Source organism: Lemur catta, chromosome 5 (assembly GCF_020740605.2).
Source record: "Lemur catta isolate mLemCat1 chromosome 5, mLemCat1.pri, whole genome shotgun sequence".
Lineage (NCBI taxonomy): Eukaryota > Metazoa > Chordata > Mammalia > Primates > Lemuridae > Lemur > Lemur catta.
The window spans coordinates 80,070,139-80,096,184 of NC_059132.1; the positions used below are offsets into that span (position 1 = coordinate 80,070,139).

The following is a 26,046-nucleotide window of genomic DNA, read 5'->3' on the forward strand; positions in this document are numbered from 1 at the left end:
GGGGTCAGAGGGGTCTGAGAAGGCTTCTCAGAGGACGTGTGAGTTGATGCTCGTCGGGACAGATTGGGCGGTGGATGTGTACAAGGCATGTGTCAGGAGCCAGGCAAGCAGGGAGAAGGCTGGGATGGACCTCAGATGCAGCCGGGGGCCTGAGCTGGAATGTGGCGATCAAGGGGAGTATTTCAGCAGGGGAGGGGCACAACCTAAAGAGAACTACTTTGGGTCCCTTCCTTTGTTTATGTGGCATGTGATGAAAGGTCGAGGGCCCTGAAAACGTCCATGTTGCTGAAACCATAATGAAAAGTATGACAGGAGACTTGACAGGATTAAAAAAACAACTAATTAAATGTGTGAAGAAAAATGAAAGGAATTGCTACAAGTAGCCACCCAGTTGAAGAGAACTCCCACATGGTTGTCACTGGAATAGCTGGCACACTTGTGCCAGCAGCAGAAGTGGAGAAATCCAAAGGTGTGGCTAGTTGTTCGGGGAAATTTGGTGTGAAATGTAATTAGTTACCCTTTGAAGCTTTGTTTCAACAGCTTTTCAAATGGTAACTGATGAGCTGGTGATTGTGGTGGTTTGCAGGAAAAGTTAGGGTCCGGGAGTCATTTGTAAAGATAGGCGGAGAATAGATGCAGTTGCTAAAGGAAAAAATCCTTATGAAGAAGAGCAACAGTTCAAAGTCCAGCCCTGGAGATACCCAGGGGGAAGGGACCTGGTGCAGCCTGCAGAGCCCTGTGTGGGGCTAGGGAGGGACCCCAACGGGCAGGACTGGCCACACTCGGGACTGGCCACCTTCCCTGGCATTTCATACACTCCTTCTTTTTGTGATTTTTCTTCTTCTTGTTTATCACTATCTTTTTTTTTTTATTACTTTATTTAATCTTGGTTGTCCCTTGTCATACCCACAAGGACAGGGATTTTTGTCTGTTTTGTATGCTAGTCTTGGCACATGGGGAAAAAAGAAAATATTAATTTGTTTTAAAGAGATCATCGGTGATCTTGGAGAAAGGAGTTTCAGTAAATTTAGGGGCAAAGATCAGATTCCCAAAGTTTATATAATACTATATTTGGATAGTTGAGAAAGTGGACAAAAGGAATGTACCTTTCATTCCAGAATGTTGGCAGAGAGCTAGAACTGTAGCTATAGAGCGTTTAGGAAGGGTTAGAAGAAGGGGTTTCTGAGGTGGGAAACTTGTGCATTAGTGAGAGAATTACAGATGATGCAGAGAGAGCACAGTGAATGGCTTAAAAATCTGGTTGTGTGTTATTTCTTGTGTAATCTTGTATGCTTGAATGACTTGGAAAAGATATATAAAAAGGTGATAATGAGGAAAAAGTACCCATTCTGTTTTTTTCTGTTCATTTTTAATTTGTAAAAATTTAATTTTTGCTGGGCATTAGTAATAAAGGCAGAACTAATGTGAATTTTTTTGTTGGGGGGTAGGTATGAGGGGGAATTTTCCTGGTTTATCAGACTGTTTCCTGCATTTCATGTTTTTACACTGAATCTCCTGCTTAAAAGGTAATTGGTCTTTTTTAGCAGTACCTGTATATTGGGTAGAATTCTCACTGGCATTATAAAGCAAGGGTTTGTAAAGGTTACGTGTGGATCATTTGAATGGTATAATATTTTCTTTTGTGGGTGAAAAAGACAATGCTCTGGTTCCAGAGAATAAGAAATACAACAGATAGTATTTATCTGCCTTATATGTTAAGGCTAAGCAGATATTAAATGACAAATAGGCACAAGTAGTTTAATGCCGTAGATTTAGTTCCATAAACATTGATCGTTTGACTTTGATGTACTAACATTTTTCTAAAAGTGAGGATCAGCTATAGTGAAATGAAATTTAAAATAAGGTAGGGCTTTTATATATAAATATATGTTATCTTTCACATTTATCAAAAAACCCCAGTGCCATTGCTCAAAGCATTTTTAGAATTTATGTTGGGGTTATTATCAGAGTTGCTTAGTAAATCCCACAAAGGAGTTACCTCTTTATATAATTGTATGTTGTTTCTAAGCCTGATTGAGCTTTAAATATCCACCTCCTTCACCAAGCTTAGTTCAGGTGAGTGTTGGATGTTTCCAAAAGCCAAATCTCCTCAGAAAGGATGAAGAATTACTACTAATTCAAAAGGTGATATTCAAAAGAATGTGCTTACAGGTATTCCTGAAACACAGATACCAATGCAAGCATTCAGTAAGTAGCCTGAACATTACTGGGAATGACCAGGGAATAGAGAGGAGACAAATCCATCCTCAGCCTTCCCTTTCCTTTTGTTCTCCTCCCCAGTTAGTTGCACAGTAGGCAGACTGGATGCAGGGCAGGGGAAGGCCAGGCCCCACACATGTTCAGCACAGCTGGTGGTTCTGCAAAGTTGGGTTTCATCCCCAGGGCCCAGGGCCATGCAGATTTATTAGTACTTCTTGACAGAAGGCATCACTCTATATTAAATTATTATTGAACCGTAATAAATTTAAATAATTTGGTACAAAATATGCTTTGGGAAGAACACTCCTTTTCTAATGACAAAAGGACCTGATGCTAAATATAGGATATAATCACATTTCCTTATGCAAGGAGGTTCTCACTAACAATCTGTCAAGTGAAACAATGAGCAGTTATAGATATTTATCATTTTCTGTATACTAATTTGCTTTGTAGGTAGCTTGAGGATCAAAGGCTAGAAGAGAAGAATATATATGATAGGCTAGAGAAGTTTTGATATCAGCTGGCAGCAGTGGTGGAGTGACAGAAAGCATTTGTTAAATTTGGGAGAATGAAAACTTGTCTTCCGATACCCATGATTCACAATTGAATTTCTCTCTTGCATTGTGGCCATTTGTGAGGATTTTTTAATCTATTCTAACAGACTGAGTTTCTTTAAGAGCCAGAGTGTGTTGTACCAATCTTTGTATCTCCCAGACAACCTCCTGGCACGGTGCTCTGCGAAGACAAGTATTCAATACGTTTACCAGTGAACTGTGAATGAAGGGAAGGGATAAAATATGAACAGATTTTCAATCTCTTCTACTCCCAGTCTCTGTTGAAATTTGAGACTAAATAGAAGTTGTCGTTTGTGTTAGGAAAAGTATAGATTGTATTTAATAAAAGATTCCTTATTACATTTTAAATCCTGCTGTTCTCTACTTTTTAAAAAGTTTACTTTTTAAATTGACACACAAGAATTGTGTATATTTATGGTTTACATGATGTTTTGAAATATGTATACATTGTGGAATGGCTGAATTGAGCTAATTAACATATGCATTACCACACATCTTTTTTTGTGGTGAGAATACTTAAAATTTACTCTAAGTAATTTTCTTAAGTATACAATATATTGTTATTAACTATAGAAACCTTGTTGTACATTAGATATCTTGAACTTATTCCTCCTATGTAACTGAAATTTTGTATCCTGTAGCCAATATCTCCTCACATTCCCATCCATAACCACCATTCTACTTCTGCTTCTTTGAGTTTAACTTTTCTCAATTCCACATATAGGTTAGATCATGTGGTATTTGACTTATTTCACTTAACATGATATCCTCCAGTTTCATTTATATTGTCACAAATGACAGGATTTCCTTCTTTTTTTTCTCTTAAGGTTGAATAGTACTCCATTATATGTGTGTGTGTGTATATTTTCTTTATCCATAGTTTATGGACACTTAGCTTGAATCCATCTTACATCTTAGTTATTATGAATAATGCTGCAGTGAACATGGGAGTACACATACGTTGTCTACATACTAATTTCATTTCCTTTGACTATATACCCAGTAGTGGGATTGCTGGATCATATGGTAGTTCTCCTTTTAATTTCTTGAGGAGCCTCCATATTGCTTTCCATAATGGCTGTACTAATTTATATTCCCACCAACAGTGAGCAGTGTTTCTCTTTTCTTCACATCCTCTCCAACACTTGTTGTGTTTTTTGTTAACAGCCATTCTAACAGGTGTGAGTTGATATCTTATGGTGCTTTCAATTTGCATTTTCCTGATATTAGTGATGTGAACATTTTTTCATATACCTGTTGGCCATTTGTATGTCTGCTTTTGAGAAACATCTATTCAAGTTCTCTTCCTGTTTTTAATTGGGTTGTTTTCTTGCTATTGAGTTGTTTCTTATATATTTTGGATATTAACTCCTTGTCAGATATATGGTTTGCCAATACAGCTGGCTCTCCATATCCCTGGGTTTTGGACCTGCAGATTCAACCAATTATAGATCAAAAATAATTTCAAAAAACAATAAAAATAACAATACAACAATAAAAACTAATATAAATAAAAAAGATAATACAGTATAACAACTTTATGTAGCATTTACATCGTATTAGGTATTATAAGTAATCTAGAGACGATTTCAACTATATGGGAGGATGTGTCTAGGTTATATACAAATGCTATGCCATTTTATTTAAGGAAAATTCTCGAGGGCGGGTCCTGGCACCACCCCCCCATGGATACTGAGGGACGACTGTATTTTCTTTCATCTCATAGGTTGTCTCTTTAGTCTCTTGGCTGTACAGAAGCTTTTTAGTTTATGTAAGGACATTTGTCTATTTTTGATTTTGTTGCCTGTGTTTTGGGGGTCATATCCAAAATCATTGCCCAGACCAATGTCGTGGAGCTTTTCTGCTTGTAGTAGTTTTACAGTTTCAGGTCTTACATTTAAGTCTTTAATCCATTTTGAGTTGATTTTTGTATATGGTATGAGATAAGGGTCTAATTTTAGTCTTCTGCATTTAGATGTCCAGTTTTCTCAACACTTACTGAAGATACTGTCCTTTTCCCCTTTGTGTGTTCTTGGCACCTTTGCTGAGAATCAGTTGACCATAAATGGTAGATTTATTTCTGGGCTTTCTGTTCTGTTCCGTTGTCTACTTATTAAACTGTCTGCTATTAGAGTGTAGAGTACACTGTATTTTACTTTAAAAGCAGAAATTATGTAGGAATTATCTAAGTAAGAAAACAAAAATGAAAAACTAAAATGCTGTTCTCAGTATGTTGTGGGAGGTCTCTACAGCCTGAAACAATCTTGGCCGATACCAGAGAATTACTGGTGTCTCCTTTACCCTGAGACATCCCTCCCCCTTAGATATTCATAATTGCCATTAAAAGTTGAATAATAATGGTAGCCAGTGCTCAAAATAGAAAGTGCTTACTATGTGCCAGGGCCCTGTTGAAGCACTTTGCAAAAATCGTAATAGTGTTATTATCTTCATTTTGCTGGTGAAGAAACTGAGCCCCAGAGAGATTGAGTGACTGTTCAGGGATGCAGAGCTGGTCAATGGCAGACTCTGGTTCTGAATTTGGGACTTGTGGCTCCAGTGGCTCATAATCTTAGCCCAGTGGCCTGGCAAGCAGAGAGTACTTAGGGGAGTTTGCTGGCATGGTGCACTCTGATTACCTCCCCTGCCCAAACATCTTCCCACATTTCCTACAAATTTTCCATCTGTTCCAAGGCCCGGAATTCTACCAGAAGTTTTAGAGATTTCTTTAATGTAAAAGAAATGTCTCTTAAAATTTTTTAAGTAAAAAAAATCTTACTTTGGGGAAGGTCAAAATACCTAGAATGCTTTTCTCTGGAAAGTTTTGATACAGAGAGTAAGAGCTGGAAATTGGAGGTAAATAACTTTGGAAATTTGCAGTCACCCCACCTGCACATTAGTAAAATTGCCCAAGTAGGTGTCAGAGACACTAGTGTTCCAAGTTTTTGGATTTCATCAAGCATTGCCTTCTCCAAATATCATTCAAGAACTAGGATATCAACATAAGATGGACAATTATAAAATTTCTTCTATTAATGATAATAGGCAAAACAATGAACTACTATCTAGTATCAATGTAATTTCTAATGACATAAGGGCAAAAGAAAAGGGAGGTTTGTGGTCCTATTAATAAAGAAGAGCACTTTAAATCGAATACATTTAGCTCATCAAAGATCTCACCCCATTGTCTTTGCTCTCTCATTTTGCCACATACTGATGATGAAAATTTTCCTGTTGGACCTACATTTGGAACCCTTGCACTAACCTTCTTTGAAATGTGTCCTTTACCAGGAAAAGAGTTTACAGTGTCCTTTTCCTTCTTCTTGTATGGATCCTGTAGTTCTAGGATATAGTAGCTGATAGACAAACCCCAGCCACCCTTTGTAACACTGGCTGTGAAGCAACACACGTTTTACGTTATATACAAGTGTTTAGGAAATGTGGAGTGGGAACCATTGTCCTACCTTTCCTCCTTCTCTCCCTTTCTCATCGTGGTGGCTGCTCTGCGGTAATTGCCTGCTGAGGAGGATCACTCACCACACCAAGGGCTCTTGGCTTTCTTCTGACTTCTGGAGGATCTTGGTAGTGATGATCTGAGGGCTTTAGATGTTGGGGGTGCAAGGTTAGAGTGTTTCTGTCCTGAAGGCAGAGGTCTCTTTATTTATGAATGAGATGGAGTCTGTCCTATAAATCAGATGTACACATTTAAGCTGTAATGCATGCATGCTACATCCTCTGTGAGTGGGAGAGGTAAAACACTTATTAGTAGGGTAAGTAAAAATGTTAGATTTTAGCTTTGAAGGAGAATTCAAAGCATGAATTGAAAGGTGGGATACTTCGGAAACTATGACCAACCTGCTATCATTTCTAGTGGAGCACTTAGTAGAAAATATATATAACATACATATTTTAAAAGTCCCTGATTTCTTCTTCAAAACATTCAGTAATGTACTTCTTGTTCTATGACTGTTCCTCCCGCACCCTTTCCCCAAGTGTTTATCCGGTCGGATGCTTAAACGGTCCCACTTCTCTTCCCCTCCGTCTTTTACGGATAGGTCTGAAAGAGGCCAATTCTGAATAGTACCTAAAATTTCTTTAGCATTTTAACTCATTTCTGACCAATAAAGGTGGAAGGCTTTAATTACAGATGTGGAATATTCTCACTTGCTTCTCTCATCCTCTTGAGAAATATAAAATTTGAGAATAAGTAATACTATTGGTGGTTGACTCCTCAGTAAAACATTCAAGATGGGAAAAACAGATGTCAAATTATTTTTGTCTTTTGTCCTAGAAAAATGGCTGCAATGAAGTTTTCTATATTTAAAACCTGCTTCCATTCAGAGAGTGCTTCCTTTTTTGCTAAGAGGCAATAAAGAGCCTGTGTCCTTAGTGACCCGTTCTGGTTTGCTTTTATTAAGACTGTCTAAACTCTACCACTGTAGAACTGTTGAGGTTTGTGTAGTGAACAGTTTAAAATGAGTACAGTTGGTTGTGCCTCTGGAATTGGGTCGGTGTTAGAAACTTGAGGCTTCCTGAGGGTGATTTGTGTAGACTCCGTAGTCCCCTGTTGCAGAGATAGAAGTTCAGTGATATATGGCAGCCCCCCTCTGCCCACCCCCGTCTCAGCAAGGTTTCTACAAGGTTTAACCAGAGCCAGACTGTGTTTGGGAAATGAGTTGAACACCAAGCTGAAAGTTTTAACTGTATTGTTTGGAGGAAAATTTAGGGGAAGGGTGTTTGGTTGACTTTTTTAAAAAATTGAAATCAAAGGTTGTCCAGGAATCATTTTATTAGAGTGTGTATGTGTTTGTGTCTGTGTCTTTGTGTCTCTATGTGTATACAATTTACACTTCTGGTCTTTTTTTTTTTTTTTTTTTTTTTTACTGAATCAAATGTTAAATTAAAATGTAATCGTCCACAGCCTGCTAGCTTTAATGATGGAGAGTAAAAACCAGTGCAAATAATTTTTTAATGTGTTAATCTACACATGTGAAATTAAAATTTGACTACAAATTTTGCAGTCTTAGAGTCTATTAAAATAATATAGTTACTTTTAAAATAAAGATATCTTTTGTTAAATTTATTCTTCTTGCTGCCTAAGAGATGCGAATTCTGGGACGCAGTAGGCTTGATAGTGTAATGCATTGTTCTCAAGGGGAAATATTTATACTGACTCTTGAAAACAAGAATTGTGGACTGAGTTGGACATTTGATATTATTTGTTCACAAGATGAGTTTTTTGTTAAAACTAAATTGTTGGCTCTTCTAATGAGGAATTTTAATCTTCACAAATGAAAGTTGCTTACATGATTATTTCCCCCAAGGACATGACAATGAATACAGTGTGTAATTTGTATTTTAAGTTGCTTAATACAACACTGCACATTTAGTGATCATAAAAACTGCCTTGTGACTTCTCCTCTATCATTTAACGCTTGCATTTTCTTCAATGAGAATTGAAGAAATTCTTCTTTGAAAATGAAGATTATAGGTGATGCTTCATCTGTCCCTTAGAATTTATGAAGTACTTTCTATCTTCTTCAGCTTCTCTCTCGGCACATGACTCCTGGCGTGGGCAGGCATGGCGGCTCCTTGACACCAACTTGAAGTAAAGGAGGAATATGGGACAAGGGAGTGTTTTGTTGTAACTCACAAGTCCATTGTGTAATTTTCATGATTAATTCATGAGCTCATTACTGTATAGTTACTTTTGTCTCAAGTTTATGAATTGTTCAAAAACAATTTTAAAAGAATTATAAAGAATTCATTTTTCAATGGAAAACACCTGAGGAAATTTTAGACAAACAGGGAATAGCTTGAATATTTATCTTTTACTTCTGGAATTCTCCATACATGTGTGTCATAAAATTACAATGCTTGAGATCCTAAGGCTGAGGAAATATATCAGGGCCTTATCATAGATGGCCAGTAGTGTGATTACCAGGTTTTCCTGGGCTTTGACATGTGAATTTTAATGAATGAAACAATCCTGGAGGATTGTTTTTCTTTTGGGTATAAATCAGTAAGATCAGAAACAGTATTTTGCCTTCATATGATTTAGGGTTAAAATAGTTGTTTAAGAACATATGTAAGAATGTTATTGAAAACCATACACTCTACCATGGGTTTTTTTTTTCCTGCATTTTCCAAAAGTACGTGATGACTTCACTCTCTCAGGTATGAGTAACTGGGATGGCTCAAAATGCCCCAACGGTCTAGTGAACTGACATTTGGAATTGCTCTGGTGCTTTACAAAGGTGTGTAGGATGGGGAGGCTGGTTTAAAATAAAAATTTCCCTGCTAGGGACAATAGAAATTGAACAGGTTTAATAGGGGTGCTGATGGACTTGTCCCCCCTCCCTGCCCCTTTTCTTTAGGGGCATGAAGAGAAAGGAATCATCATATTCTTTGAGATGATCTTAAAAATGCTTTAAAGAGCCAGATCTCTGTGCAATGGATGTGTGTGCCTGTGAGACCAATTACTGAGTTTTTGGGTTCTAGGGAAGGACTGTTGGTCTGGTCTGCCACCTTGTGGTTATTTACAGAATTGTCTCAGCGTCAGCCTCTGTAGGTATGAATTTTCCGAGGCGCTGAGCACCAAGATTGAAAACACATTCCCTCCGTTTCCTTCTCTCCCTGTTTTCAGGGAGTGCTCACCTTAGGGTGGTGCATACCCCCACCCCCAGCAGGAACGTTGCCCTTGCCTTTCCTTGTACCCAGTGCATCCACAGTCTGCTGCTAGATGCAGAGATTAGAAAGAGGTGTAAGAAAAGGCAATGTCTTTGTTAAAGATGGTTGTTCTTTGATTGAGGAGATAAAGTATAAACCCTGGAAAGTAAAGTGACTACACAGAACACATGTGAAGGGCCAAGCATGAGTGGTAAAGGCAGTAAGAAGCTCAGTGGCTGAGAAGTGAGGTGGTCACTGCTGCTCACCAGGGATAGGGAGGAGTGTGTTTTAAGGGACACTGTGTTAGATTGCTGGTCATTCTCTGGAAAGGGTAGGTGAGTATTGGTGTTTGGGCTTCATTCCAGTGTGGGGAGCCTCGGAAACAGGTGGTTTGAATGTGTTGACAAGTATGTGCTCTGGAGGTAATAGGTATCCTCTGCTCCCAACTCAAACAGCAACGAAGACAGGTGAGGTTCATTTGGGGAGTTTTAGGCTAAAGTTAGTCTCTATGTGGTTTGTGAACCTGCTAGAAATACGTGTTATACGATATTGTACACAACAAGGTTCTGTGGGGGTCATTTTGGGAGATACTGCAAAAAGCAGTGTTTTAGAAGAATTAACCTAACAAAATGCTGTTGTTCTATTTGTTATATTGAATTAATTAACCTAACAAAATGCTGTTTTTCTGTTTTTATATTGAATTAATTCAATGTAACAGGTTTTCTTCAAATTATACTTCAAAATTGTATATTAGTTGTAATGTGAATATATTTTAGAAGAAAATATTACATAACACTTCAATTTGTTTTTTAATATCATCCACAGATGAACAAATATCCAAGAATGGTGGCAAAATAAATTAGTCCTTCAAAGACAGTTTTAGTAACTCCAATGTGGCTTGAAACTTGTGGGAAGCCTCTTATAATTTTAAAATTGAAATGTAAATATTTTAAGGAATTTTTTAAGGTAGAGAGTCTGTGGGTATTTATAAAGCAGACAATTTAGGGGCCCTTTCTATTTGATAAATAAGTCATTTGACTTTTTGGGGATACAGATATATTCTAAAAGGATGCCTTTATAAAAATTATGATTATATATAGTAACTACTTCAGGAATATTTTAAATTTTGTGTTCTTAGGATTACTTGAGTTTGTATTCAGATCTCATAGTAAACTCAACTACAGTTTTTTGAGGATCTACACGTGCCATGTGTTGTTGTGAAATTATGTGTTAATTTCAGCCACACAGCCTTAGACATGGGACACACAGCTAGGGACCGATGAGGACCAGGAATTCAAGTCTGCACCATCTGACTCCAAAGCCCATATTCTTTCCATTACATCCCTTGCCTTCTTAGGATGGCTCTTTTATATGTTTTAGTGTGAAGTTTCCTAAATAAAACTTTTAACCATTATATCAGTAAACACAAAGGAACTTGTAGAACTTCTGTCTTTCTGCCCCTCCCCCCCATTTGATTGTAGACATGAGTTTCAGCCTTGGATAATGTAGCTTTTAACCCCCTTATTAATAATGTTCAAGATATAACTCTCTAATTCATTGTAGTGATATTTTGCCCAGAAGGATAAATTCCATTTCTGTCTTTCCAGGTTCTTCTCTGATGAATCCACAAGGAAGGATATGCTAGAGTTAGTACAGTACAGTCAAGACAGTTTCTGGCCTTGTGACTGCTGCTACTTTAAGCAAGATATGGTGCTTCTCTCGTCCTCCTTGTGTTTAAATCTATCGACATTTACCACTTAGGCTGCAACCTCTACAGGCCTGCTAATTGTCACACAGTCTTGGCCTCAGTTCCTTGATAATTGAGATAGAGTCCTTTTAAAAGGAATCAATCTACTTCCAAATATAGTTAAATATACAGCTCATATATAAAACAAAACTCATTTTAAAGGAAGAAGAGATATATATTCTTTCTCTCTGTGCAGTGCAAAATAATCCCCTCTTCATTATTTTTTGTTGTGTACAGCAGCAAGGAGTCTGCAGAGGACGGGAGCGAGTGCACCAACATATGGTGTGGGCAGGCAGTGGGGGAAGGAGATGGAGGAATAGTTATCTTCTCTTAGTTCTCCGAAGACCGTACTAAAATTTGCTGGATGTTATTAGTGAAATCTTGATGCTAGCAAACAAATGAAATTGAAACCTAGTTTTAAGTGAATTTTAAGTTTGCCATGAGGCCTATTGCATATTCTGAATGAGTCTCTAAGGAGAAATTAGAGATAGAGCCCAAGATGTGGAGTGCTTTCCTTCTCACTTCTTTCCCATTAGGTGTGTATTGTGATTACAGACTGAGCAAGAGGGTTGACTTTGGTTAGGGGGTGAACAGTAACTCTCCTAAACCACTTAGAGGATGCTTTTGGGTTTTGAACCTGGTTTACATTTGGGGCAAAAAAAAAAAAAAAGTCTGTTTTTTTATGGGAAAACTTTAATTCCAATTAGAGTGTCAATATCTTTGTCTTCTGGGCTATAGTGGTTTTATAACTTTGATCTGCTTTCAAATAGCATCTAATTTTGAAAGAAGGATGTCCTTCCTAGAGTAGAACGAAAGGCTTATTGTTCTAAAAAAATGCTGCTTCCTGGCTAGAGCAATATGTTCCTGTTTGTGCTCAATGACTAGAGAATTTGGGGGAAAAATAGCTTGCATTTTTTCAGGGTCCTTTATAATACTAATAGTCATGTGAATTTTATTTGTCTTGGGAAGTACAGTTGGGGAGGTTAGAAATTTCTCAGTTTGCATGTCATAGTTTCTTGACAAAAATGGAAATTGAAATGCTCTAGGGGATTTAACTCTCCAGCATTTTTTTTTCTGTAGTCAAGTTTGTTGAAGCATAGTTCATTCTATGAATATGTCTCTTGTTTATGTAGAGAAAAAAAGAATTAGAATCTAAGAATACGACTCCCTGAAGGCCATACTTTTTCCTTGGGCGTCTTAAGACAAAGTCTTGCTCTGTGAGGCCGCATGTCTGGTTTTCCCTGTGGTTGCGCATTTCAGGTTGATTTGGGGAGCAGAGCTTCCTCAGTACCTCACCCGTACTTTTTGTTTCCTTGCTGGGTAGAGGCATTTCCATGCCATTTAGTAGATTATTTTGATAAAGGCCAACACTAAGGGGAAGTAAAGGTTGAGACAGAAGTGAAGGAAGAGAAACAGGGGTGAGGACTGCAGGCAGGCAGGGAGTGGGGGTGGTTCCCAGCAGTGCAGAGCCGGATTGCTTTGCAGTGGCCTCTGGTGCCCCCTGTCTCCTTCCCTCATGCTGCTGATACATTGCGTTTCTCTCGGTTGTGCTGCCTGAAATGTCATACCACTCAGAGATTTGTTTGGACTTTGGAAGTGCAAATGCCAGCAAAGAATTCGAGGAAGATAGTTCTAGGGCTCCCACTGATTGATCATTCACACCTGCATCTGTGTTCAGGTTGCCTGCCCTTTAATTTTCACCCCAGGGCATAGTGACTTGTGCATGGCTTAGCTAATGTGAAATCTCTGGACACCTTGTCGAGAGAGTTTTAGAAAAAGTTGATAGGATTGAAAAGGCAATATTTGCCTATTTCAGAATATGATTAAGTCCACCTTGTTCCAGGAAAGGAGAAGAAAACTTATTTTCCTTTTTACCTTTCAGTGCTGTTTACCTATGCAGTCTGTAGTCACTGGTAAACTTAATATTTGGCTACTGGGCTCTTTATTAAAGAAAGTTAAACACAGATTACGGATTCTTCCTTTCTTTGGTTTGCGTTTCTTTTGCTTATCTTTAGTCAACTTTCTTTCATTCCTTAGGGTGGGAGAGCAGAGATTTCTCAATGCCTTTGCCATATATAATTTCTCTGTTTTTTCTTCATACCCAGATCTGTGATGGTCATGTTCATATTGCATAGTGAAACATCACTTGTTTGTTGCCTGCCATCTAGACATCAATTTCTTACCACTCCTGTTAGCTACAATGAAGAAATCTCAAGTTTAGATACAATCTATGTGTAAAGTCATCTACTTCAAGCTTGACAATACTGCCTGCCATTTCACAGAATACTGTGGAATAATGTTGTCTGCTCTCCTAGTTTCTAAGCTTCTTGTGGCATCTGCCGTTTAAAGGAAGTTTCTCTTGGGATGACTTACTGTAAGAGTAATAGAAGAAACTCTGACCCTAATTATTGAATTCATTTAAGAAGTTTTTAATCTGGCTAGATATATAAAATACTCACATGAAACACAGGATTTTCAGGTTGTGTATTGCCTGAATACACATATTTAAAAGTACTCCGCCAAATACATCATGATGATGTGAGGTGCGAATGTCTTATATGCAGGTACATACATACAGAAGGAAAAACTGCTTTAATTAGGTCACGTAGTAATAGTGTAACAATGTCTATCGTCTCTTTCCTTTACTCTCTAATTTTTATGATGCAGGCTCAGCAACAACTTCCTAACTCATGCATTTATGTCAGTGAATTATAAGGAGGTAATATTCCATTGTTCCATATTTTTATTAACTAATCAACAATCTTATTTAATTTGCAAGTTATACATATTGTCTTAAGATAAAGAAGTAATGGTGATTATCCATATATTCTATTAATCATATGAATTATACATTCATACTCAATATTGTTAAGTCCATGTGTATTATACTGACGCACATAATGTGTTATGACATAATGTGTTATGACATCGCTAACTTATTCAGTGTTCTGACTCTTACACGACTATGAAATTCCATATTGTTAAAAAGCAACAGATTAATAAAGTAACATTTGATCAAGGAACCAGTCCTTTTATTTTAAGTTTGTTTGGTTTAGTTGAAGGAGAAGATACTTTGTTATTTCAAGGCCTGTTTACCACTTGTTCTCTTTTAAGGCTTTAGGGCTATTCCTTCCTTGATTCTGTCTCTAAGCTTCCAAATTCTTGCTTCTATAATGTTTCTTTTCAACTTCTCCCTCCTTTCCAGAAACAGATTTTAAAAATCTTGTTTCTTTCTAATACTTTTCCAAATATACTTTTTTGGCCAGTATAAATTTATTTGCTTAATGGTTAAATGAATGTAAATAGACTGTTTGCTTAGGTAAAAGCCATGTAGGCCTTGGGCAGATTGTAACAGGTTGACATGTATTTCAGTGAATAAAATGTTGAACTTAAAAATTAGAATCAGAATATAAGCTCTTCAGAAATGATAGGACAGTTTTTCTGTCCTATGTAATGATTGCAAGTATTATACAAATTCATAACATTTAAACTAGAATGTGAACTTTAGGATTGTCCAGAAGGACCTTTTATTATACGCATTAAAGAAAGAAAAAGTCTCATTAATTAGGACATTTTTATTGGGTTTCCCTAACTGCAAATAGAACATTATGATTGGAGTCTGATTGCTTCTAAAGAAGGGATTTAGTAGCTTTAGGAATGTACATTTGGTTATTTGGATGTTGGAAAAGGTTGTTTCTACTTTCTTATTTGTATTGAATTTATAAGGCCTATTTTTACAGTTCAATCTTTAAATTTTTAAAAGACTTCTCAGAAGTATCAGACTACAGATGAGTAAATTGAAAGGTCGTCAGTTTATTTGAAAATTGACCACCAGAGGGTGACATTTTAAATTCTTAATATTAATAAGTTTTAAATTGGGATGATTTAAAATTATAAGTCAGGTCTTCCCCCTCCCCCCTTAACACACCATAATATTGTTTTAAGGACTATAATGAAATATTTTAGGCTGAAAACCTTCTTAGTATCCTCTTCGAAAACATTTCCAATTCCTTATCTAGTTAGTTTGAATTGTTATCATCTGTGCCCTTAATATATAAAATGTAATTGCACAAGAGTTCTAATTATTCTTAAATGTTTTCCTAAGGCCACAAATTTTTTTCTTAATTAAAAGGATTAAATTTAATCAAGGGAGTATGACTTGTACACTGAAAAGTTGAAAACAATGTTGAAAGAAATTAAAGAAGACCTAAATAAATAGAAAGACATCCCATATCATGGATCAGGAGACTTAATATTGTCAAGAGGGCAGTATTGCCTGAATTGATCTGCAGATTCAGTGCAGTCTTTTAAAAATCCCAGCTGGGTTTTTTTGCATGCATTGATAAGCTGATCCAAAAATTCAGATTGAAGATGCATGGCATGCAAAAGAGCCAAATAATCTTGAAAAAAATAGAAGAAGATTAGAATGCTTTATATTTTCTGATTTGAAAACTTAACCTTAAAGCTGCATAATGAAGACAGTGTGGCACTGGCATTAGAATAGACACATAGAACAAGGGAATAGAATTGAGAGTCCAGAAACAAACTCTGACATTTATGGCCAATTGATTCTTTTTCAACAAGCATACCAGTACAGTTGAATGGGCGAGAGAATAATCTTTTCATCAAATGGTTCTGGGACAACTGGATATCCACATGCAAAAGAATAAAGTTGGACGCCTATCTCATACTACATATAAAAATTAACTCAAAATAGATCATAGACCTAAAAGTGAGAGCTAAAACTATAGAATTCTTAGAAGGAAATTTAATAGTAAATCTTCATGATCCTTGTATTAGGTAATGGTTTATTAAATATGACTTTAAAAGCTCATGCAACAAAAGAAAAAATAAATTGGGTTCCATCAAAATTAAAACTTTGTGCTTCAAAAGGACACCATCAAGTAAGTAAAAAGATAGTATACAGAATGGGAGAAAATATTTGCCAATTATAAGGACCTTCTATCCAGAGTATATAAAGGGCTCTTACAATTTGATAAAAAGATGACCCGATTAAAACATAAACGAAGAATTTGAATAGACTTGGTTTATCTGAAGAAGTTACATAAATGGCCAAAAAGCACATGAAAAGTTGCTCAGCATCCTTAGTCCTTAGGGAAATGCAAATCAAAACCACAATGAGATACCACTTCACACCTAGTAAGATGGTTAAAACAAAAAACAATAACGAGTGCTTGGCAAGGGCATAGAGAAATTGGCATTCTCATATGTTGCTGGTGGGATTATAAAATTGTGCAGCCACTTAGAAAAGCAGTTTGGCAGCTCGTTAAAGGGTTAAACATAAAGTTACCATGTGAACCAGCAATTTCACTGGGAGGTATATACCCATGAGAATTGAAAATGGTGTTCAAACAAAAACTTAAACACAAGAGTTCATAGCAGCATTATTCATAATAGCCCAAAAGTGAGAAAAACACACATGTCCACCAGTTGATAAACAAAATGTAATATACATCTACAATGAAGTATTATTTGGCAATAAAAAGGAAAGTACTGATACATGCTACAACATGGATGAACCTTGAAAGCATTATGCTAAGTAAAAGAAGCCAGTCCCCAGAGGTCATACATATATTCCATTGTGCAGTTTCCATCATGAAATGTCCAGAATAGTAAATTCATAGAAACAAAGATTAGTGGTTGTCAGGAGCTTGGGGTGAGGAGGAATGGAGAATGACTGCTAACGGGTATGGGGTTTTTACTTAGGATAGTGAAAATGCTATGAAATTAGTGATGAGTGTACAACAAACTACTGAGTTAATTTTAAAAGGATAAATTTTATGATATGAGAATTATCACTCAATAAAGCTGTTACTTAAAAAAGGGGAGGATTATTTTACAAATTTCTTAAAATACCTTTGTTTTAAGTTTTTTTTTTTGTTTTGTTTTTTTGAGACAGAGTCTCGCTCTGTTGCCCGGGCTAGAGTGAGTGCCGTGGCATCAGCCTAGCTCACAGCAACCTCAAACTCCTGGGCTTAAGCGATCCTACTGCCTCAGCCTCCCGAGTAGCTGGGACTACAGGCATGCGCCACCATGCCCGGCTGATTTTTTCTATATATATTTTTAGTTGTCCAGATAATTTCTTTCTATTTTTAGTAGAGACGGGGTCTCACTCAGGCTGGTCTCAAACTCCTGACCTCGAGCGATCCACCCGCCTCGGCCTCCCAGAGTGCTAGGATTACAGGCGTGAGCCACCTCGCCCGGCCTGTTTTAAGTTTTGACTAAGATTTAGGGGAGGAGTAAATATCCACTCATATTCTTGTTATCACAAACTGTGTGTAATCCTAGATGTTCATTAGAGTCTTAAAATACTAATTCCTTGCTGGCTTCTTAAATATGAAAATAAATAGGACTTTGAATTTGTACCTGTTCTGAACTTTCATGAATAACTTTGGATCTTTTTTTCTATTTACTGCAGTGTGAACTAGGAAAACAAGGCGTGTTGCCTTTGTTAAAAGAAAATATTTAAATGTAAATATTATATATAAGGAAAGTCATTTTGGTAAGAACTGAAAAAAACTGAATTCATACTCAATTTTTAAGTATATTCTTGATATAATGTGCATTAATTTTATATTGACTAAGAAAATTTGATTTAATAATGGTATTGGCAGATATCTATGAAATTAAAATGTTAGATTTGCTATTTTGATGTAAAAGGCAGAAAATAGGTGGTTAAAAAATAACTAATGAGGAATTTATTTTCCTTAATTTGTTGATTTATTATGTATTTTCAGTAGGTTTTGTGCATATCTCCAAAGCAATTGTAATGGATGACATTTGTGCAATTCAGCTTTTCTTTTAATGTTTATTTTTAATATCTAAGAAAACATGTATTTTTTAAAAAAGCTATCCATAGCTCAATTTGATCTATAGATATAATGACTTATTTTAGAAACCTCTTTTCCTGACAAGTCTAATAATTCCTATCCTTTTCTTTTCAAACAGGATCTGGAAATAGTGTACTCCTATTTACATGGTATGGAAGCCTTGTCAAACTTGAGAGAGCATCAACTTAGGTATGTCATTTTAATATTAATTTAATAATAATAGAATTTAATTTAATAATAGAATGCTAGAATTTTTGCTTTTATTTTTAGCTGACACAATAATTATACATATTTATGGGGTACAGTGGCATATTTCAATACATGCATATATATATAGTGTGTAATGATCATATTAGGATAATTAGCATATCACCTCAAACATTTATCATTTCTTTGCGTTGGGAACACATATTTAGCTTTTTGAAAATATAACATCAATTGTTAATTATAGTCACCCTATATAGTGCTATAGAACACTAGAACTTATTCCTCCTATTGTGAATGCTAGAATTTTATATGATCATTTATTATAGCTAAGAAGTGGGCTTAAAGAAAACTTACGAAAACTCTGCTTTATCCAGCCCTTGTACTTACAAGTTTTACAAAATTACATTCAATTGTATCTAATAATTTTTGACATTTTCATCATAGTAATATTCTCCCACCCCTACTCTGGTGTCTGTCTGTCTCTGTGAAAATAATAAACACTACTTGGTGACTATATCAAAAGTGGCACGATTTGCCATACTGGCAAATAAAAATCTACTACTTAGCACTTAAATACATTAGGAAACAGAACTTCCATGTAGGGGATACAAGTGCAGTTTTGTTACATGGATACAGAACACTTCTAATTATTCAAAGAATGATCAGGTTCATTATTTTAGTATCTAGGTTTTTGTAGTAATACGTTTATTGCTTTAAGTAGACTGCCTCTTTCTGGGAAACACACTTTATACCATTTTTGTTTTTATATAGTCTACTCATATAAAAATCTTAACAATTCTCTTATACAGTGATACAGTAACTTCATTTATGGTTATCTGGGCTTCATATTAAAGAATAGAAGTGAATTTGCCTTAATTAGAATAGAAAATAAAGGACTCTGGGAAGATGAGTAAACATATAAACACCAAGTAGGACATAACAGGAAGGTCTTGTTTTCTCCAGCTCTAGCTAGTTGTATTGAGGCCAAATCAGTGAGACCAAAGAATGAGGACAAGTGGTTTGAGGAAAAGGAAAGAGAAGTTTATTAATTTGCCAGCAAATGAAGTGGGCAGCAGACCAGCATCTCAAAAGACCACCATCCTGCCTTTAAGCAAAAGTACAGGGCTTTTTAAAGGGGGGGTTTTCAAAGGTGTTTGGGCTCCTGGGCTCTGGTCTGTGTGACCAGTGTCACATGTTATGGCTTCGGGCTATTGTTCAGCTATAGTTGGTGGTTTCAGTAGACCTTGTCTCCAGTGAAGACTGATCTCATGACCCTCATCCAGACAATTAGGTTGAGCCATCTCCTGTGGTTTAAGATGCTAGAAAACAGTTTTCCTGTCCCTTTGATTACTGGCCTGGGCAGGAATGCAGGTTTTAATTCTCAAAAAGGACTGGGGATTTTAAAGAGACAAATCAAAAAACATTTTGCTGTTTTTCAGACCTTTACCTCTGTTACACTGGCAGTTTGTAATTATGAAAGGAGTACTTTTTCTATGTATTTCCCCTTTACTCTTTAAACACTAATTAATTTGTGAGCATGTCAATTTCATATTTAGTTGTTAATTGAAAAAAGTATCAAGAGGATTGAGTAGTTCTAAAATTAAATTTTAATGAAAATCGTTTAAAGTAGATTGCAGATTAAGTGTTTAAAAATTCAGTCAAGTTTTATTAGAAAGGGCAAAACCATTGGGATTTTAAAAGATGGTTCAAATTAGAACAAGAATAATTTTTACAGTGTATAATTTTCATTTTATGTTTTGTGATGACAGGTTTCCCAAGAAAAAAACTGTAGTAGCAATTGTTGATTTAATCAAGTGTGGTTAATCCTTAAATGCAAATATAAATAATTATTAATAATATGCAAATACAAATGACACAGCTCCCTTGTGCCCATAAAACTACACACATGTAATATTTAGATACATTGATTATATTTTGTATGTTTCCAGTGTGTAGTTATAAAATTATTTAGATAATAGGAATTCCATGAAATAGAATAAGGATTTTTATACTTATGGCAATTTTCATTACAAAAGTAGAAATGATGATACAATGAAGTTTCATACACCCATCAGCCAGCTTCAGAACTGTCAACTTTCTGCAGTTTCAAAGGTAATTTTTGGTTAGAAATACCTGATTAATTCAAGGGTATAGTTTGGTCTATTTACACCTTGCAAAGTCTGTTTTGGAGCCTGTACAGTTTTGCTTGTTGGGAAGAACTTACAGGCGGGGCCTTTAAGATGTGTATTTTATTGTGCTTGTGTTGAAAAGTCACATTTATGGAAATCATTAGCTTAAACTGACTTAAGTTCATTTTTAGAACAAGATCAAGATACCACATAATAACAAAAATAGAGGTACAGATAAGCCCCATGACTTGGATAAACTATGTGTTACCATTTCTGGGAAATACACATCTCCTTTAGAGAAGTTATTTTCTTTCAATTTTATAAATAAAGGTGTCACCCTGGGATTAATAGAGAACATTCAGTTAAGATTCCCATATAACAGTGTTTTCGAATTTTAGGGAAAAAATGCTCTTAATCAAGATTTTCAGTTTGTTTATTGAGTATTGGGCAGTAGAGCAATGTTAGCGTTCTCCCATGAGGGGAGGGAAAGGGGCTTTCATTTATTTGAAAGCTTCAGCTCCCTGCAGTGTTGGGGAGCAGTTAAAATAGATGTCACTATTTTGCTATAAGCTCACGAATGTAAAAGTTTTCAGATCTTCACTTAAAGACTATATTTTTTCAACATAATTTAAACTATTTTTCTAATGTGTACCCCTTTAATCTGTACAGACTAGAAGCAGCATTATTTGCCAAAGGGGAAGAGAATGCTGTAGTTTGGAGCGGAAACCAAAAATCTGTGAAAAGTAGAGCCATTGTTTGGGGCTATTTAGTGTGGAAACAAGAGCCTGCTGAAATACATATATGTTTTCTTCAGCATTTTGGATGAGTGTAATTGTCATTTTATAGGCACCTTTAGATCATTAAGGAATAAGTTAGGATTATAATACTCCTTAGGAAATCAGGGAAGATCAATATGCTTTTGCTAAAACATTCCTTAACAAAGTTTAAAGACAAAAGTATCTGGTACTTATTTATTTACAACATTTGTCACATAAGAAACTTTATCAAGATTTCCTGATATCAGTGGTTACATGTATTTATTTTGTAAACAATTATTGATTGATTGGAGGCCAGTTGTGTGCTAGAAATTGATGTAGACTGTGGAGACATACATTTGGAGTAGATCAAACCATCACCGAACTTATGTTCCTAGTGGAGCAGCCAAGATTGAGATAATGGTTCAATATTGTTTTATTCAGATGTTAGTGTGTTGAGTGTGGTAAGAATGGATGCTGGGCTGCTCTGACTTTGGAGTCAAAAGGAGGTGACAGTTGAGTCAGGGCAGCCGTACAGAGATTTCTGCAGTGTAGAGAGACCCCAAATGCTCTGTCATGGGAACAGGCTTGGTGCAGGGGAAGGCATGGACTATGGTATAGTAAAGTATAGTAAGTAATAAGTAAAATATAGTATAGTAAGTATAGCAAATAGTATGGGACTTTGTATTCAAAGGTAAGGAGTTTGGATTTTCTTCTTGAGGTTGTGGAGATGAAGAGCAGAGGTGTGAGATGATTTGACTTACTGTGGAAGCTGGGTGGAGAATGGGCAGTAGGCATGCAAAGATAGAAGTAGAAGTCTACACTTGTGGTCCGGGTAAGAGATAGTGGTGGGCTAATGATGGCTCATACTGGATTTTAGCAGGGCAGATGGTGAACTTGGTCCGTTTTGGAGGATGCATTTTGGAAACAGGTGCTGGAAAAAAGATGAATGTGAAGAAAAGAAAGGAGTTAAGAATGAGGACTGCAAGGTTGTTGGCCTAAATATTTAGATGCGAATTTTGGGAAAGCAGCTTTTGGGGGAGAAATTAAGGTTCTGTTTGGGATATTTTAAACGTGAGGTGGCTATTACACATTCAAGTAGCTACATAGAGTAGTCATTTAGATGAATGGCTGTCTCGATGAGAGATTAGGTCTGGGTCGTTGCTTTGGAAATCATCAGTTTATAGATGAAAATCATAAACTGGGTGAGATTACTTGGGAATAGAGAAGAGGGATAAGGCCAGGCCCCTGGAAATGATAACATTTAGAGGTCAGGTAGAGGAATAGAGTGGGAGGAAATCCAAAGGAAACCCAGAAAATGAGTAGTAAGTTAAGTGGAGAAAACTAAGAGGCCAAAGACAGGAAGCCTAAAGAATGTAGTGCTATAAGGAAAAAGGAGTAATCAAATGCTGCCAAGAAGTGAAATTAGGGTAAGGACAGATAGGATTTAGATAACAAGAGGGATGCAGATTACTTTTAGATCCTTTTCTTTGGAGTTTCAGGGACCAAATTTTGAAGAGTGGGAAAGAGGGTGGGAAGGTGGAGGTGGAGTGTGTAGACAGCTCTAAAAGGAGATTTTCTGTAATGGAAGAGCAAAATGTAGGTAATAGCTGGAGGGTCATGTGAAGTTAAGAGAGGATCGTCACCCCACTCAAGAGGTGCTATACAAAGATGTGTTTATGTATTGGTGGGCATGATTGGGTAGAGAGGGAGAAGTGGGTGGTAATGTGGGGGAAGGAGGTAAGTGTGCAGGAACGCAGTGTCTCGTGCAGGAGAAGGAATGAGATTTAGGGTAGAAGTAAAGAGGCTGAGGCCAAGACCCCTCTGTTCTAAGAGGAAACAAGGCAGAGCCTCTTACTTCATTTGAGACCATATATTTTTAGACTCATCACTTGTGACATCATCCCCTTCCTATGAAGAATTGGGATTCAACCTGTTAAAGAAGAATGTGCGCTTAATGATGTGTGTTCAAGATTTACTGCTGCCTCCTGGAGTTCAGTGAGTGTTAGTTGGAGTGTTTGGAGGATGAGGTTGAGGCTAAAGACCTCTAACGTAGGCTGGTGGAAGTGGGAAGAACAAGGAAGAAGTGTACCGCAGAGTTGTTTGTTGGATTTAGTAAACGGGAAAGAAACGTGAATGTGGGTTGATTGCAGTGTTTCACAGGTTGGAAAACATTAGCCCCTTTGACCAAAATGGAGGCGCTGTTGAAATAATCACTTTTGTAGCAAGCTTTTTCTATTCACTCATTTCTTCAAAAGACAGAATAGTCATTCTCTGATTTGCATTTCTGTGTTTTGGAGAAAACTTAATCGGCTTAATACAATCGGATGCTTCTTGAAGATGCTGTTCTCAAGGTCATTTTGAATATTTAAACATTATTCATGTTTTCCATAATTTTTATAATTTCATAATTTTTTCCTCCAGGGTGAGTCAAGCTGAAATAACACATCTTTAAGGTCCTAAAGCCTCCATTTAGTCATTGGTAATAAAAATACTTAGTTAATAAAAGCCTACTTTTGTCTGAAATTCCATACTGTTGAGTAATGTTAATGTTGAGCCGTGAACGATGTTATCATTTTTTAAATGAATAGGTTTTCCTTTCTAAGTTTTAGGTCCCTACTTGTTCTCTATTTACCTTGGGGAACATTAATTTGTCCACATGCCATTTACAAAGTATAAAATACATACAATGTTTTTCCCCACAAAATAAGCAGAGTGAAGTTGACATCTTATCAGATGTTTTTTCTAGCATATCTTTACTAGATTTTATTTTGTTTTATTTAATTTTGTTAACCTACGCACCAAAAATATTCATCTCGAGGCTAATAAAGGATGGTGACAAGCCACGTAAAATAATCTTTCTGGACTACATGGCTCATTTAAGTTTTTAAACTGTTAGTCTGTTTTTAATGACAGTTATCGAACTCATGTCTTTTATCTCTTTTGCAGGTTAATGTGTGAAACTGTGAGATACGAAAGACACGAAGCAAATGAAGTTTTATACTAGTAGGTGTTCCCTTTCTATCGTTTATTCCCTTAAAGTATCAAAGGAGTGTTAATAACAGCTGGCTAAGTTAGCATTAACTTATTTCTGTGTTATTTTTCATAGTTTAGAAATGTGAAACTTTTGGACTGTTTCCTGTCATAAGTAGTAACAGTCCTTTCCTGATAAGTTCACATTTGTACTTTATCTCTCATGTGTAGGTCAGAGATATTATTTCACATTAATAGAGTATTTTGACATTTTTATCATTATGCAGTAAGAAATGGTACACAGTCTTTCCAGCAGAGCAAAATATACATTCCCACAGCCATGCCAGATGGAATGCGAAGATAGCATAAAGACCGTATTTTAGTTTATACTTATTTTCAGAAACAGGAAAATAAAGCTGTCCACATCTCTTTGGGTATAGTTTCATCTCTAAATAATATTGACATTCCTTACAAAATGTATAACATATTCCTTAAAAAAATGATAGTGAATTTTTAAAGAATGTGAGAAATATACAATAGATAAATAATGGCATGTTACGGGTATATAATCTATGATTTACTAGACACATTATTTTGTTCATGATGTTTGCCATCACTGTTCTGTTGACTTTGCCTTCTGTTTTTCAAAGCATTTATTAAATGATTATTTCCAGGCATATTATAGGGAATATTTATTGAAATGAAAAAAACATAGCTTTTGCCCTTAAGGAATCCATAATCTGTTGTGGGAGGTAAAAATAGAATAAAAGTAAAACCACCACCACAACAAAAAATATTATAACAAACCAAAATAATCGTGAGACTGTAGACATGTGCAGAGTGTTGAAGTTGTTGTGCACAGGAGCACTCGAGGGACGTAGGGAGAGCCTCAGAGAAGTGGCCCTTTGAACTAGGTCTCAAAGATGTGTCCAGGAGTGTAGAGAGGCTGTTGGCGGAAAAGGGACACAGGTGAAGGGGCCTGGCCTGATGGTGGGTGTGCCCAGCCTGTGGTGTGGGTGGGGTGATGGATCCAGAGAAGAGACAGGCCACAGTCACACTTTTTTGTGAACGAGTTGTTTAAAAAAGAGGCTCCATTGTTTAGTCAACTAGACATGAGTTTTTTCCCTCCTAAATAACATTTATGGTATGGCAAATCACAGACACAATATTAGAGACAGTGGTATAGTGGACCCCCAAATACTCATCATCCAACATGGGGAACTCACGGCCAACTGTTTTTCCTCTTTCATTCTCCCTCTCCTGACTCCAACTGGATTAGTTTGACGTACGTCCCAGACATTGTATCAATTCATCCATAATTATTTTGACATATAGCTTTAAATAATAATGACTTTTAAAAATCTTCAATACATTATTATCACCAAGTCTTATCTCTTTAATATCATAAAAATATTCAAATTTCTTCATCTCAGAATTTTTTTTTTACAGCTTACTCGAATCAAGATCTAAGTAAAGCCCATCCATTTGGATTGTTGCTTTCTTTCTTAAGCCTCTTAATAGTAGGTTGGCGGCTTAAGCCTCTTAATAGTAATGACGTGATCAGATGCCTCCCAACCCAACTCGTCCCCTCAGAGATAATTCCTGTGGCTGTATGAAAATAGGAAGGGTGGGCTAGATTGAGTGGCCGGGCAGGGACTGTGAGGAGAAGGTTGGGGCAGTCCAAGGTGGCGAGTGCTTGACCTGAGGCAAAGCTGAGGAGATGGAGGAGTCAGGATGGATTTTAGAGGAAGATGTAGGTGGGTAGGAACTGGCAGGATTCTTAGGTTGTCACTTATGAAACTGTGTTCCTAATATGTTCATAAACTATGCTCAGGAGCCAACTATAAATCTCCACGGAGATCTTAAAAGAACATGCATCAAATATAAAAGTAGTAAATAGACAATTGATAATGAGAAAACTAA

The 26,046-nt window shown here is 36.4% G+C and overlaps 1 protein-coding gene across 7 annotated transcripts in view; it reads left to right on the forward strand.

Annotated features, from left to right (window-relative positions):
* RAPGEF2 (Rap guanine nucleotide exchange factor 2) overlaps nucleotides 1–26,046 on the forward strand; it is a 239,177-nt gene that overhangs the window by 61,003 nt on the left and 152,128 nt on the right. For all 7 annotated transcript variants that reach the window (XM_045552193.1, XM_045552194.1, XM_045552192.1 and 4 more), the window contains exons 2-3: nucleotides 18,178–18,248; nucleotides 24,100–24,156. In XM_045552193.1, coding sequence (XP_045408149.1) covers nucleotides 18,178–18,248; nucleotides 24,100–24,156 — 128 coding nt within the window. The remainder of the gene's footprint in view (nucleotides 1–18,177; nucleotides 18,249–24,099; nucleotides 24,157–26,046) is intronic.